This window comes from Eulemur rufifrons, chromosome 10 (genome assembly GCF_041146395.1).
Source record: "Eulemur rufifrons isolate Redbay chromosome 10, OSU_ERuf_1, whole genome shotgun sequence".
Lineage (NCBI taxonomy): Eukaryota > Metazoa > Chordata > Mammalia > Primates > Lemuridae > Eulemur > Eulemur rufifrons.
The window spans coordinates 17140509-17155264 of record NC_090992.1 but is presented as its reverse complement, the minus strand read 5'-3'; the positions used below and the strand labels follow the sequence as shown (position 1 = coordinate 17155264).

At 53.8% G+C, this 14756-nt stretch overlaps 1 protein-coding gene across 2 annotated transcripts in view; it reads right to left on the bottom strand.

Annotated features, from left to right (window-relative positions):
• Positions 1-14756, bottom strand: part of SLIT3 (slit guidance ligand 3) — a 576436-nt gene that overhangs the window by 64408 nt on the left and 497272 nt on the right. For both annotated transcript variants that reach the window (XM_069483860.1, XM_069483859.1), the window contains exons 15-20: positions 14152-14302; positions 12849-12923; positions 7094-7237; positions 6197-6340; positions 3522-3685; positions 2339-2471 (exon numbers count right to left, since the gene is read on the bottom strand). In XM_069483860.1, the coding sequence (XP_069339961.1) occupies positions 2339-2471; positions 3522-3685; positions 6197-6340; positions 7094-7237; positions 12849-12923; positions 14152-14302 (811 nt within the window). The remainder of the gene's footprint in view (positions 1-2338; positions 2472-3521; positions 3686-6196; positions 6341-7093; positions 7238-12848; positions 12924-14151; positions 14303-14756) is intronic.

Below are 14756 nucleotides of genomic sequence, written 5' to 3'. Positions count from 1 at the left end.
AGGACCCTAAGGAGTTATGCTAAATCTAAGGTGCCTGTGCTTAGAAAAGGAACAATAAAGCCTGGATGACAGCACATCTGTTTATAGCATGGTTTACTAAATATTTTAAGCCCATTGTTGAGACCTATTGTTCAGAAAAAAAGATTCCTTTCAAAATATTACTGCTCTTTGACAATGCACCTGGTCACCCAGGAGCTCTGATGGAAATGTACAAGGAGACGAATGTTGTTGTCATGCCTGCTAATATTAATACAACTTCCATTCTAGAGCCCATGATTCAGGGAGTAATTTCCACTCTCAAATATTATTACTTAAGAAATACATTTTGAAAGGCTATAGCTGCCACAGATAGTGATTCCTCTGATGGATCTGGGCAAAGTACATTGAAACATTTTGGAAAGGATTCATTATTTTAGATGCCATTAAGAATATTCATAACTCATGGGAGGAGATCAAAATATCAACGTAACAGGAGTTTGGGAGAAATCAGTTCCAACTCTCATGGATGATTTTGAGGGGTTCAAGACTTCAGTGGAAAAAGTAACTGCAGATAAGGTAGAAATAGCAAGAGACCTAGAATTAGAAGCGGAGCCTGATTGAATTGCTGTAATCTCATGATAAAACTTGGATGGTTTAGGAGTTGCTTCTTACGGATGAGCAAAGAAAGTGGTTTCTTGAGATGAAATCTACTCTTCGTGAAAATGCTGTGAACATTGTGAATACGACAAAAAAGGATTTAGAATATTACATAAACTCAGTTACTAAAGCATCGGCAGGGTTTGAGAGGACTGACTCCAGTTTTGAAAGACATTCTACTGCGGGAAAAGTGCTATCAAACGGCATCGCATGCTACAGAAAAATCTTTTGCGAAAGGAAGAGTCAATCGATGTGCCAAACGTCACTGTTGTCTTATTTTAAGAAATTGCCACAGTCACCCAAACCTTTGCCAGCCACCTCCCTGCTCAGTCATCAGCCAGCAACGCTGAGGCAAGAACCTCCCCCAGCAAAAAATATCACAACTCGATGAAAGCTCAGATGCTCATTAGCATTTTTTAGCAATAAAGTATTTTCAAATTAAAGTATGTACATTGTTTTTGGGGACATAATGCTATCGCACACTTAATAAACTACAGCACAGTATAAACATACTTTTATATGCACTGGGAAACCAAAGAATTTGTGTGACTCTCTACAGTACAATATTCACTTTATGGTGGTCTGCACCTGAACTCACAACACCGCCAAGATACGCCGGTAGGTGTGAAGCTGGCCCAGAGCGTGTGCCTGGGTCTGGGAGAGAGCGTCACAGTGCCAGCGGGGTGGGGGCGTGCGAGTGTACACGTGGCTCTGCCTGCGCCCAGCTCCGTCTGGAGCACCCCTCCCTCCCTGCTCATCACCAGTGTCTGCTCCTCGGGCTTCAGACGGCAGCTCCAGTGTCATTTCCCCGAGCAGCTTTCTCTGAGCTTCACGTCTAAGGCAGACCTCTCACTTTAGGATGTCCTACCAACCTTGCACCTCTTTTTCGCAGCACATTTCACAGCTGTCACATCACATGTGCATCTGAGATGACTCAGCGCGTGTCTACCTTCCCCAGTAAACTGTGAGCCTCATGAGCGTAGGGGTCACGCTGGTTTTGCTCACCACTGTCTCTCTAATGTTAGAGAGTGTGACCCGCGAGGCACCCGGTCAACATGTGCTGAGCGAATGAAAGGAGGAGGGAGGGACGCAAGCTCGCACTGGGTTTGTGTCGGTTGTGTGAGTCTGCGGTGCTCCTCTGGCCCCACCTGCACCGCTCCTGGTACATTCCAGAGAGGCCCACCTGACTACGGGACTGCGCTTTGTCCACCTGTTTGAGCTTTCTAGGGGACAGAAATAAGGTTTTCTCCACCATATTCAGAGCCCTTCTGGAAGAGACCAGCACTGTTTTCATTTAACTGGGAGCTGTCAGTGCAGGAACAAGATCTGAGGACTCAGTGGCAGGAGCTCAGGCTGTGGAATAAGAAAGATCCCGTTCTAGGAATGAACGGGACTCAGAACTAAGACCGCATCTGTGAAATGGGACGACGTGCTCGCTAGGGCTGTTTTAAGGTAGGATCATGTTCCTCAAAGTGCTTTGTGAGCCACAGTGCCCACGGGATGATGCTCTCACAATCACCCTGCACGCTTGCTAGACCGGACTAAGCGGCTGTCATCTTGGCGAGGGCCCTGCGGCCGTCCTGCTAGGATCCATTCACATGGGGCACCCCAGGGCACTCCTGCTTGAGATGCTGGGAGGGCAGTGCGGAGGCTGCTGCTGGTGGTGAGATTACAGGGTGCTCGGAGGGGCTGGGGTACTCACAGCTCGGTCACATCCTTGGGCATGCCTTTGGGGAGGGCGCGGAGCCCCCTGTTGCTGCATCGCACCACCGTGTCCACGCAGGTGCACTGGTCGGGGCAGCGCGGGCCCAGCTGGCAGCTGCTCTCGTCGTTGCCTGCAGAGAGCCCCAGGGAGGGTGAGCACGGTGGGAGGTAAACAAGCCCCCCTCTAGCCCCGGGGAGCAGGTGGGCATGCTCTCCCTGCCCCCACCTTGAGCCAGAATCAGGAATAAGGTACCGCTGGTCTCATCGGTGGTTGGAGGGGGAGCATACATGTCTGGGGTTGTTGCCTGCCTTCTGCCACATTTGACAGGAGATGCAGACTGTCATGGACACTAAGCAAGACTTGCTTGACCAGGGTAATATGCAGGGAAGAGATCACTGTTAACTGGAGCAGGAATAAGCCAAACTGACTGAGGGTGTGGTCAGGAGTGGGAGCAGAGCCCCGTCTTTCCCTCCTCTTTCTCCTCTCCTTCGCCCCTCCCACCACGACACAGTCTCTCTGGGGTGGTGTCTCCCCAGTCCCCATTATGTCTTAATTTCAGTTAATCTGCAAATTGGTTAATTCATCTCATGATAACCCAAAGTTGATCAAGAATTGTGCTGGCTTGAATTTATGCAAATAAATGTGCCCTCTGGAATTCTGAGACCCAAAGCCTCGGATCTCTCTGTGCTCATACCTGCTAGCCAGAGACAGGACTTTGTGAAGTATGTTTCTCGTGAGCACATACTCTAAGCCTCATCATGATGCAGACAGGAAGACTGAGGCCAGGGTTCCCATGTACAGTTGTGTAGGTTGTGTACTGTACAAGGTTGCTATATCATCTAAGGGACACCATATCATCTCTGTGGACACATCTGTTACAACAGTGTTCTCACAGATGGCAGTTTTAATGAGCAAGTCTCCTGTCTTAATGAAATTAATACATTATGACAGATTTCTGACTGATATAAGTAAAATAACTTCAGAAAAAAAATTTGCATGAAGGAGTCATGTGGGCTAGCATCAGGTCTGCAGAGCCCTTCAGAGCTCCAGCTGCATGCCCAAAGCAGCGTGGAACCAGATCTCAGAGTCCTGAACTGCAGCCACCAACTGCTCCTTCCTCTCCTGTCTCTTCTTTACCCTCCCAGGGACCATCCCCCACCGCCCCGAACCCTGTTCTCACCATCGCAGGTGAAGTCCTGGATGGCCACATCTTGGATGGGGATCTCCTTAAGGAAAAACGGCTTCTGGCACCGAGGGTTCCCACTGACGATCCGCCTCTTCCTTAGCCACTTGCCGAGCCAGGCCAGGTGGCAGTTGCAGTTGAAGGGGTTGGACAGGAGGTTTCTGGAAGGAGAGAAGGGCCTCTCTGAGCGGTGGGCCTCTGCCTTTCTCCTGCGGGAGGGGCCCTGGGATCTGCTTCTGCGAGCCTAGGGCCCCGCTCCCCAGGCAGGGGAGGAGGTCTGGGCAAGGGAACGCAGACTGTCTTCTCCAGATGCAGCCTTTGCAAGCATCTCACTCCAGACCTCCGCTGCCGCGGATGGACATGGCCGTGGCCGCTCGCCATGGCCTTCCTTGGTCACTGAGCTCCAGTGGTGTGAACTGCCTTCAGTTCCTTAGCAGAGGTGCACTGAGAGCCTTTACACTAGCTGTTCTTTCTGCAGGGAATGCGTCTCTGTACATTGGCCGGCTGGCTCCTCCTCATTCTTTAGTGACACCTCATCAAAGAGGCCGTCCCTGAGTCCCATCCCATCTTCTCCCTCATTCTCCTTCATTTCCTTCCCAGCACCTAGCAGAGTGCCTCGTGATTTATTTCTGTGTGTTTAGGATTTGCCTTGCACCTTGGACCCTGAGTTCCACGAGGGTAGGGCCCAGGTCTGATGGTCTCTGCGCGCCCAGAAACTAGCGTCACATTGTCACAGGCACTCTGTGCATGTCTGTGGAATGTGATGCCTGGGCTGAGGGAGGGGTGAGGGGAGGAGAGCAGCTATCACCTCCTGCGTGTTTACGACAGGCCTGGGACCACGCTAAGCACTTTATAAATCCATTATCTCACACGTCCTTGTCACAACCACCCTAGGAAGGAGGTAACATTATCCTCGTTCCACCAGTGGGAAAGCGGAGCTCAGGGAGGTAATTTAGGAGAGGCTGCGGCAGGACGGAACAATGGAGAGCCTGGGAGCAGCTCTGCCCGGGTTTGAATCCGGCTCTGACACTCAGTAGGCGGGTACAGTTGGGCAGTTTACTCCACGCGGCAGAGCCGCTTCCCTTAATGCTTGTGACTCCGCCCCTCCGGGCATCCTATGCGTCTCCACATTCCCAGGGTGGAGGCACCGGGGAGGGCTGAAAGGAACCAACCCACTGGTGTCGGCTCCGAACCCGTCGTCCCTTCCTTCATCTGATTCATTCATTTATTCCACAGTCCCATACTGGCCATCTTCCCACGCTCCCGGCACAGATCTAAGCGTGAGGATACAGCAGTGAACAAAACAGCTGTACGGCCCTGTTTTTCTGGAACTTATCTGATGGGATGCAGACCATATACGATTCATGATAAATAAGTAAACCGTATAGTATACTAGAACACGGTTAGTGCTATGTAAAAACGAGGACGACGGGGCTAGAGGGGGTAGGGATGACGGCAGAGGGTGGAGCAGGGCTATGGCGGGTGACACCTGAGCAGAGGGGATGGGCAGGAGGCCAGGAGGAGGGCTGTAAAGTTCCAACGTGGGAGGGGCCGGGACACAGGAAGACAGTGAGGAGGCCTGTGGGCGGAGTAGGGGAGGGGACAGGCAGGTCAGGAGGGGCCAGGTGACCTGGGGCCTTTAGGCCCTTCTTTGACTGTGGCTTTTATTCTGAGCACAACGGGCACATGGCGGCATGGCAGCAGGTAGCAACAGGACACGCAGCAGCAGCTTTCCCTTCTGTCCTCCATAGGGTCATCGGGGAAGGGAAGAAATGGGACAATAAAGCCGCAGCCGAGAGTAACAGAGCCACATGGAGATACTTTGAGCAGCTGCAAAATTCGCACGTGTCGGGTACTTTCTACAGCTCAGGCCCTCGCTGAGTGCTTCACAGGTATTACCAGACTCAGTCCTCGTAACCGTCCCAGGAGGTAGATTACGCACAAGGAAAACTGAAGTACAAAGAGATGAAGTAACTTTTCCAAGGTCACGGCTAACAAGAGGTACAGCGGGATTTGAACCTAGGAAATCTGGCTCTAGAGTTTTAACCATTACTCTACCCAGCTTCCCTCACCAATTCAGTGAAGAACCTGGGCAGGAGCACTCAGGTGCCCAGAAAGCTGGGTTCTAACTCTGATTCTGATACCCACTGGTGACATCTTTTTAAAACCCCTGTCTGATTATGTTACTATTATTAAGACCATTATAAGATTATTAAGACAGAGATGGCCCACGGCAGTCCTGCGGCCTGGCCTGGCCTCCTCTCCAGCTTGCTTCACACCCACCCTCTCTCATATGTGGCCTCCGTTCAGTCCCACTCCAACCAAACACAGGGCCTTTGCACATGCTCTTCCCTCTGAAGGAAACATACTTCCCACTTTATTCAACAAGCTAACTCCAGTGTTTCTCAACAAAGCCTGTGTTGGGGTTTCAATTCACTGTGGACCCCCTGTCTGTGGTCATTCCCTATGGTGCGAGCTCCAGGGAGGAGGGGCCAGGGTTGTGTAGCCTCAGCACTTAGACGGTGCCTGGCACATACAGGGAGCCCAGCAAATTTTTATCCAGTAGACAGCCGGACAGATGACCTTGACCAAAGACAGCAGGGAGCCGGAAGGGGAGAGGTCTGTAGAAGAGGACCCCAGAGTGAGTGGGCAGTGGGCTCGGGAGAACTTACATGGTGGACAGGGACACAAGCGTGGTGAAGGCTCCCGGGGTGATGGTGGTGATCCGATTGTCATAGAGGGAGAGCAGCCTCACTGCACTCAGGCCGGCAAAGGTGTCGTTGCTCACACAGCTGATCAAGTTACTCCTCAGCATCCTACAGGGAGGGGTGACGAGGGAGCACAGGCGTTACCCTTTCCTTCCCAAATGGTTCTGCAGTGGCGTGTGTGGGGAGGGGGGATGCATTTGCCAACCCCCCAGGCCCAGGCTGGCCGTGCTGCTCAGCTTTGTCCCGTGACAGCAGGGCCCGGTTCCCCATTGAAGCTGCACGGAACTGTGCGTACATTCTTGCTTGCGCATGCTTTATTGTTGGAAACATGTGTCATGCACAGGTATGTGCACACATGCTTATTGTGTGGTTGTTAGTGTGTGCATGCACATTTCTGAGGAGGAGAAGGGAGAATCAAGAAGTAGCCGTGGACATCAGCTTGTGTGTGTGTGTGTTTATGTCTGTGCTTGTTCGTGCTTGGGTTTATATGCACGTTGTACATATTATTTTTAGAAACGTGTCTATGTGTTTGTGGGTAAATGTGACTGTGTGCCTCCTTCAGCATGTTTCTGGCAGGAATCTATATACATCATGTATGTTATAATATGTTAATATAATGCACACACACACATGAGAGAGACTGAGTGGTGTGTGTGTGAGAGTGTGTGTCGGTGGTGCTCAGCATGCTAACTCCTATCCCTTCTGAGGCTCGGTGACGTTTGGTGACTCTGGCTCCAGGAAGAAAGGGATTCAGCAGGCCAAGACAGAGCCCAGGTCCCACCAGCCTTCACAGTCCCTCTCTAGTTCCCTGCCCTCCCACCTCCCTCTGGGCCGTGGGCCAGGTCCCCCCCGGGTGCTCACAGGGTTTTGAGGCCACCGAGGCCACGGAACATGCGCCCGTGCACGGTCTCCAGCTGGTTCCCCGTCAGCATCAGCTCCTGCACGCTGGCCGCTCCGTCGAAGGTGCCCTCTCGCACTTCCTTGATCTTGTTGTTACTCAGGTTTCTGGAAGGAAGGGGCAGAACGGGGGAGAATCAAGGGGAGCAGAGGGTCAGTGTGCAGAGAGAGATGGATCGTGGGGGCAGCTCGGTCTCGGGCGCCAGGACATCTGGTCTTCATCTGTGCCCCGGGAGTGGGGACCCCAGCCCCACACAGCGGGGGCTGCCTTTGGGAAACTGACCGCGTGCTCAGTGGGCGAATGGATAAAGAAAACGTGGCGCGCACACACACTGGAACACTACTCAGCTGTAAAAAAGGACGAAATCCTGTCATTTGCAGCAACATGGGTGGAACTGAAGGTTATTATGTTAAGTGAAATAAGCCAGGCACAGAAAGATGAATGTCACATGTTCCCACTCACATAGGGGAGCTGAAAAGGTGGATCTCATGGGGGTAGAGAGTAGGACAGTTAGCAGGGGCCCCAAGGGGCGGCAATGCCCGCGCTCCTGGGCAGGTGTGGAGGAGACAGTCGGTGCCTCAGTTCCGCGTCTCACGTCGCCTGCCCCCTCTCTGCCCAGCGTCCGGCCTGGTCTCTCTCCTTCCCGTCCTGCCAAGAAAACAGGGGCAAACGCTCCCCCGAATCCCTCTCCTGAGGTCTGGGGGAGTCAGGAGACTCCTGAACTGGACTTCCCCTCCTGCTCTCCTTCAACGCAGCCAGGTTCCTTACGAATCCGGGCAGCCTGGGCCGGGATAACCAGGAATGACGGGAACGTGCCGGGGAGACTGCAAATTACCCCCAAATTAGACATGGGAGAGAGATAAAGCCTCTCCCAGTAGCTATAACTCACCCGAGTGCCGGAGGAGCAGGAGTTTGCTCCCGAGAGTTGGGCTTCTTGGGGGATTAAACTACAAGGGACGCGCAGTGAAGATGAGTTAGAGCAGCCATGAAATGGGAGGGTTCCCATTTCCTGACATCTGTTTCTTTAAATGAGCAAAATTAACATCACATTACTGTACGGGGTTGTGAATTGGATTTCCTCAGGCTGGGAGAATGGAAAACAGAAGGAGAGTAAAAAGGAGAGTAAAAAGGGGGGAGGGATAGAATTTTCCAGAAGAGCCAGCTGCTGCTGTCTCTCTATCCATCAGGGCGCCGGCTGGAGGACGGGGTCGCAGCTTGGGCAAGCACTCCAGAAGCGAAACGAGTGCACGGAGGTGGGGTAAGCGCTCCGTTCATTCTCAGGGCAGTATCTTCCTGAGGATGCCCCAGATTCCAGGAAACCCCAAAACGAGAAGAGGGTAGGGGGGGGGCTCTCTCCATCTCTGTCTCTGCAGACCTGCCTGAAGCAAAACTGCACCCTCGCGGCCTTGACTCTGATGAGGATGGGGGAGTCTTACAGCTAAGAGGACCAGCTGCAGAAACGCCCACCCCAGGCCCAGGGTGGGTGCCGAGGAGTCTCAGCCCCGCTGCCTCTGCAAGTGGCTAGGTGCACCTCACAGAGCCTGCTGTCACTCTTCCCCAGAAAACCCGAGGCTCTGCAGGCTGGGGGATTCGTCTGGCTACCCCTGGAACGCCCGAGGTCCACAAAGCAAGCCTCGGCCTCTCCCGGGTCCGTGTCTCTCCAGGGTTGTAGGACAGCCCAGTAACTCTGGCAACAGGGAAGAGCCCCTCCCAGATGGAAATGCAGTGGGGAGAGAGCTACGTGGATCGTTCTGGAAATGGGGGCCACTGAGTCATGACTGGGCTGTGCTCTGGCACATCGTCAGGATGGGGAGGTCCTGTCCACCCTCTCGGGGGCCTCTCCCTCCTTCTCGTGGAAATTCTGTTGCAAGCTGGGGTTGCAAGCGCAGGTGTCCACAGGAAAGTGACTTAGTGGTGACCAGAAGCAGGCCCAGTGGGGACCAAGGTGACCAGCAAACACATGTCCCATCCAAGGGGGCAGCCGCTCCTCAGCTTAACTCCACTGGAGCCATTTGGGAATGTGGGAGCAGTTCTGCCAGTCATCCAATGCTCCAAAATACGCCAGAAATCTGGATTTGTTTTCTGTTGTGTGTGAGAACTCTTGATTTTTTAAAGTGGGCAACTAATTATTATTAAAAACACCCTTTTTATTAAGGGCACTATTATTATTAAACCACTACCAATAAATCCAACTGTGTGCACGTGATTTTGACCAGAGGACTACCAGTGTTCAGACTCTGGTTGAGAGTCTTCCTTAGCGTAAGAACCCACCTGGCAGCTCACCTGCAAGAGGTCGCACAGGTGTTCTGGATATGACACCATTTAAAATCTTGCATTGCGTTGCCGTAGTGCTAATAACCCAGTGCATGTATTCCAGTTCCACAGGTAAGGGCACACAGGTTCACAAAGGCGGAACAAAGTCTACCCACCTGGCTCTGTTCACACTCCCCTGCCCAGCAAGGGCAGACTCAAGACCAGGCAACCCTAGGTCCCTGGCCCCACCGTCCTTGAAGAGGCTTGGCAGGCCCAGGCCCGGCCGCTGTTGGTCTTAACCACTCTGCTGGGCAGAGATGCAGACTGACCCACCACCGCCATGGAGGTGCAGGAGTGGTGACGGGTCCCAGTGCACAAGGGACCATCTTTACTTGACAAAAAGAGTTGCTGTCAAGTTATTTTAAATCAGTGGCTGCAGCCGGTGGCCTTGAGGACTGGATTTCCGCATTGGGTCACGTGGTAGGCTGGCTAGTGCTGTACGTATGGATCTATGCACACGTGTGCACACATACCCAGGAACACACACCTGGCACACACAGGGGGCTTGTGCATCTGCCAGCTAACCTGCACTGTCACCTCCTGGCTGTGCCACTTGACTTTGGACAAGTTACTGTCCATGTTTGAGGTTCCTCATTTGTAAACTAAAGCAGTCCCAGAGCTTTTTTGTTGTCCCTGGCGAGGGCTAAATGGACTAGTATTGGCACTGCCTGGCACGGAGTGTTCAAGCTGTGCTAGCGGCTACCCACTATTGCTATTGGTGTGGCTTTGCACCGGCTGCTTCCCACATTGAGCTACTCCTGGCTCCTGAAAGGGTCTGAGTGTGCAACCCTGTTTGCAATATACAAACTGCCACCCGGGGGCACTCAACCCAGAGGCCCTCTCCTGTCTTCCCGCACCCTCTCTGCCCAGTACCACCGCCACAGGCCACGCCTTTTTTTTTTTCTTTTCTTTTTTTGTGCAGCTACAGGTTCTGGAGAGGCCAGGTCTTTCGTCTTTATTTGCTCACACTTACTTCTGATCCTCATCATGACTCACAGGAAGGTGGATTTATTTCTGCCACGTAGGTGATGAAACTGAGGCTCAGAAAGGCTAAGGACAGTCCTAGGGTTACACAGCTGGGAGGGGTAAAGCTGAACTCAGAAGGAACGAGGCCTGTCTGCCCGTTTCCCCCCACCTCTGGATTTCTGGCTGCCCTTAAGAAGTGGGAATATTTGGCGGCCGTGACCTTTGTTCCAGCATGACAAACACTAGGACAAGCCAAGTGACTCCTGCCCCTTTTGATGAGCTCTGGGCCCACGTTTTGCCACAGTCCCCACTACTCCCTTTTGTTGCTCGGTTGCTGAGGCTAGGAGTTGGTTGCAACTTATCACGTGTTTGTGCTACTGCTTTCCTGGGCGTACAGAAATAGTTCGCTATACATGTCCCTATCAAAACTGCGAAGATGAAAGACCCGAAGTGCTTGAGTTTCACTTAAAATGAGAGTTCCTATTTTGTTGTGGAAGCCAAGACTGCCCAACCCTGGGAGGTGGTGTGTGGTGTTTGTGCTGGGTCCCTGAAGCTAGTGGGTGCAGGAGCACAGCGACAGCTATGATCCCCACCAGGAGCCATGTGCGCCCCTCTCCATGCTGCCCCCCAGGGTGCTCCCCACTGCCTCCAGTTACCCACAGTCACTGGGGCCGTGGGCAAGGTGGTGGCTGCAGGCAGGGAGGAAGGAAGGAGGCCTGAGTAGCACCAGTGACATCCAGATGCACCACAGGGCCCAGAAGGTCTCTGTCCTCCTTGCCTGCAGGGGACTGATGGGTAGGAATGGGTATAACAAGAAAAAAGTAAGGAGGTGCCGTTCATTCTCATTATTCTCGGTGGTTACTATCTCCGAGACTGCTGGGAACACTGAATTAGTGGACACTGAACCATTGGTCCTAGGGGCAATACAAGGTTTGGGTTCCACAAGCCTCTGGTCACAATATTTTCATCAACCGATCAATACATAACCTCGCTTTTTGTGTGTTTCTGATCAAACACACCTTATTTAATATATATTGCTGATACCTTAACATCGAACTCACAGCAAACAGCACCGTAACTCCTGCCTGAATGAAGCTCGTCTAATGCACACACTTTATCCGTAAGGCAAAGGGCCTTCCTGTGCTTAGGCTCACTAGACAGAACTTCAGCGCTGCGCTTGGGGCCATTTTAAACAGAGAAATCACCAACAAAAAGCACAACCGTGCAAAATACATGGCACTCGATAAACTGTGCGAGGGACGCCAGTTTACAGCATGGGAGCTGCGGCGAAGGCAGAGTATCGCCCTGTTCAACCCCAGCCGGGAACACGCGTGTAGGGGACTCAGACTTTCTTCCCTGTTCTGTGCGTGTCCAAGAATGACCGTGAACGCTCCTCACTGTTGATTTTGGAGTTACACAGATTTTGGCGAGTAGGCAATGATGGAGGATGGACCGTATTCCCCTTGTTCCACAGGCAGACCCAAACTCTGGGGCCAGGGAACATGGAGCACGGGCTGAGGGGAGGGAAGGGGTCGAAGAGTGCCCTGGGGGGCAGGTGGATAGGAGCCCCGTCTCTGCACCAGTAACCTCTGCTGGGGAGCCCGGGAAGGGAAGAGGAGGGAGATAGCCCCTCAGTAGTGTCACTGCAGGGGGACCCACGTCTGAATGCCAGCTCTGACATGCAGTAGCCGTGTGGTCTCAGGGCAGTCACGGACCTCTCCGGGCCCTGGCTTCCTCACCTGCACAGAGGGGCTGTGAAGCCAGCACCAGCCAGGTGAGTGAGGACTCACCCAGCCGACGGGGGAGGCAGGGAGCGTGGCCCGGGCCCGGGACACGCACTCTAACGGTGCACCAACATTCTCCCTGTTATCTGCGTGACTTGGCCCAGACTCTAGGCAGGGAGAGGGTTAGCGCGATGGGCAGCCCTGGCAGTGGAGACGCCAGTGTAAGCAGGTGGGCCCTTTGCCTAAGCTCAGGCCCTGGCCAGCCCCAGGGCACCTAGACTGACACCCGCCGTGAGAAGCCGCTGGCATTTACGCTGTTCTGTGCCTCGCTGAGGGGGAGGCCTTTTGATTCTATCTGAAAATGGACATTTAAACCATCACCTCGTAAGAACTGCCAAATAACGTACCCCAGATACCTGTGCCCATTGCTGGTCCCAACCTGAGTCCCTGCCCCTGCCCTGTGGGCAGAGGGAAGTGGGGTAGGGGCCAGGGTGGTGTAGAACGCTTGCCCTGCAGAACACGCGACTAAGCAGGGCTTTTCGCCTGTGTCCACACGTCCTGCTCCCCAGCGGAGGCCACAGCAGGGCTCGGGAGGAGCATGAGGGGGGCTGCAGCAGAGGGTGGGGGGGCCGCCAGCGCCCTGGTTCCTCTAGTCTGGAGCACACACCCCAGCCAGAGGGCACAGGCTGCCGCCAAGTCCCTGCAGTTGACTTACATTTTCCGCAGGTTGGGCAACTTCTTGAAGATACCCGTGGCCTCTAGAACAGATATCTCGTTGTCGTTCAGTCGCCTGTATAGGAAGCGAGAGGATGAGGTGGGGGGTTAGCTGTGGACAAGGCTCCTCCCTGGCTGCCCCTACTTGCCACACCCCCACCCCCGCCCTGCCCCCGGCTGTAGCTGAGTTGCCACCTGGACCTCACGCTCGGCGACAGGCCACAGAACCACCGGACACCCCAGTGTCTGCGCCGTCAGCATGACAGGGAGAGGAGGCATATGTGAATGGGGTGGAAAGAGAGAGAAAATCAGCCTCCTCCTCCTCCCCCAGGAAGCCCCTTTGACTAGGGTGTAGTGGATTTTTTGAATACCCTGCATGGGCATGAGTGTTCTTAGCACCCACTCAATTATCATGGCTCTGCCTTCACTTTGTGGTAGTGCCAGTGGCAACTTAAAACCCCCGAGCAGCTTTCCCCAGGGTCTCCCAATCCTCTAAGCCCCTCAGCTCCTTCTGGAGCTCTACCAGGGCCAGCTCAGGGACTGCACACCCGACATTCACGTGTGCTCAGGGCGAGCGGGAGGGCAGGGAAAGCCACGCCTTGCTGCGTCCTACGGTGACTTGTGAGGTCAGAGAACAGTAATGACAACGTGGAACACCACCATGCATCCAGGGCTTGCTCCATGCCAGGGCTCACGATGAACTCTGTGCTTGCATTCTCTTTCCCAGTCTTCCCACCCACCCTGGGAGCTCGGCATTACCCCTCCATTGCACAGCTAGGAAACTGAGTCTCCGATCTGATAGACAACGTGCCCAGTGTCAGGAGGACTGGAAGCACAGGTGTCAGTCCACATGCTGGGCCTCGCCCTTCATGAGGCTAGAACGCTTTAGCTCTTCCTTTTTTGGATAAACCAACATGTCCCTTTGTTAGCATGGCTGATTGGAGGTTCAGATACATTTAACCATTCTAGCTGTTTTCTCACGTTAGTACAATTGTTTACTGAGCATCCATCCTTCTGGCTACGCTGCAAGCCCCATAAAGGCTGGCGGGGACTATCTGCTCTGCTCATTGTAGAAACTGGTGGGCCAGGCACAGTGGGTGTTCAGAAAACACTGTAGCGTGAATGAAGGAACTGTCCCCGGGGGATGCCTGGGTGTCTGTCCTCAGACCAGTACGCAGAAGACAGGAAATGTACAAGTGACAGAGCCAGAGAGGGTGACCTCCAGGAGACCCTGCCTGAGCTGGCTCAGGGTGACCAGCTGTGTGCGGGGAGGAGTCGTGAGATCACACTGGGGCTGGACTTACAGGTCGGTGACATATTCAGGGAGGTGGCTTGGGACGCGGGCCAGCTTCTGGTTGGAGCAGTCCACGATGGTGCCCTCGCAGCGGCACTTCTCGGGGCACACGAGGTCCATGAAGCACTCGCTGCTGAACCTGCTGCGGTAATCCTCGGAGCCTGGGCAGGGCCAAAGAGGGGCGTCAGCGTCACCCGAGTCCTGAACAGGGCTGGAGGTTTTGGGGGCTGCAGGTGGGGAGGCAAGAAGGGCTGGACGAGTTGGGTGCTGGGGCTGCTGGGGCCGAGGGTCAAGTGACAGACACAGCATGGCCTTCACTGTTTGGCCACCTTGCCGGGGCTCTCCCTGTCCCCAGCCCGCTGCCTCCCACTGGGTCTTTGTGGATCATTGCTGTCTGTCGTCAGGGAAACCCAGCTCGAGATCTGTGGGTTCTCACACGTCTGTGGGTCCCAGATCTTTTTGAGAAGCTGATGAAAGTAATGGATGTTCTCCTTGGAGAAACACTCCCAGGCACGTGTGTACAGAATCCAGCCTACAATTTCACGATGCCTATCATCCACGGGCCCTCTGATGTTCATGAAAATCCAAATAATGAGATTTTGATGGGACTTTGAT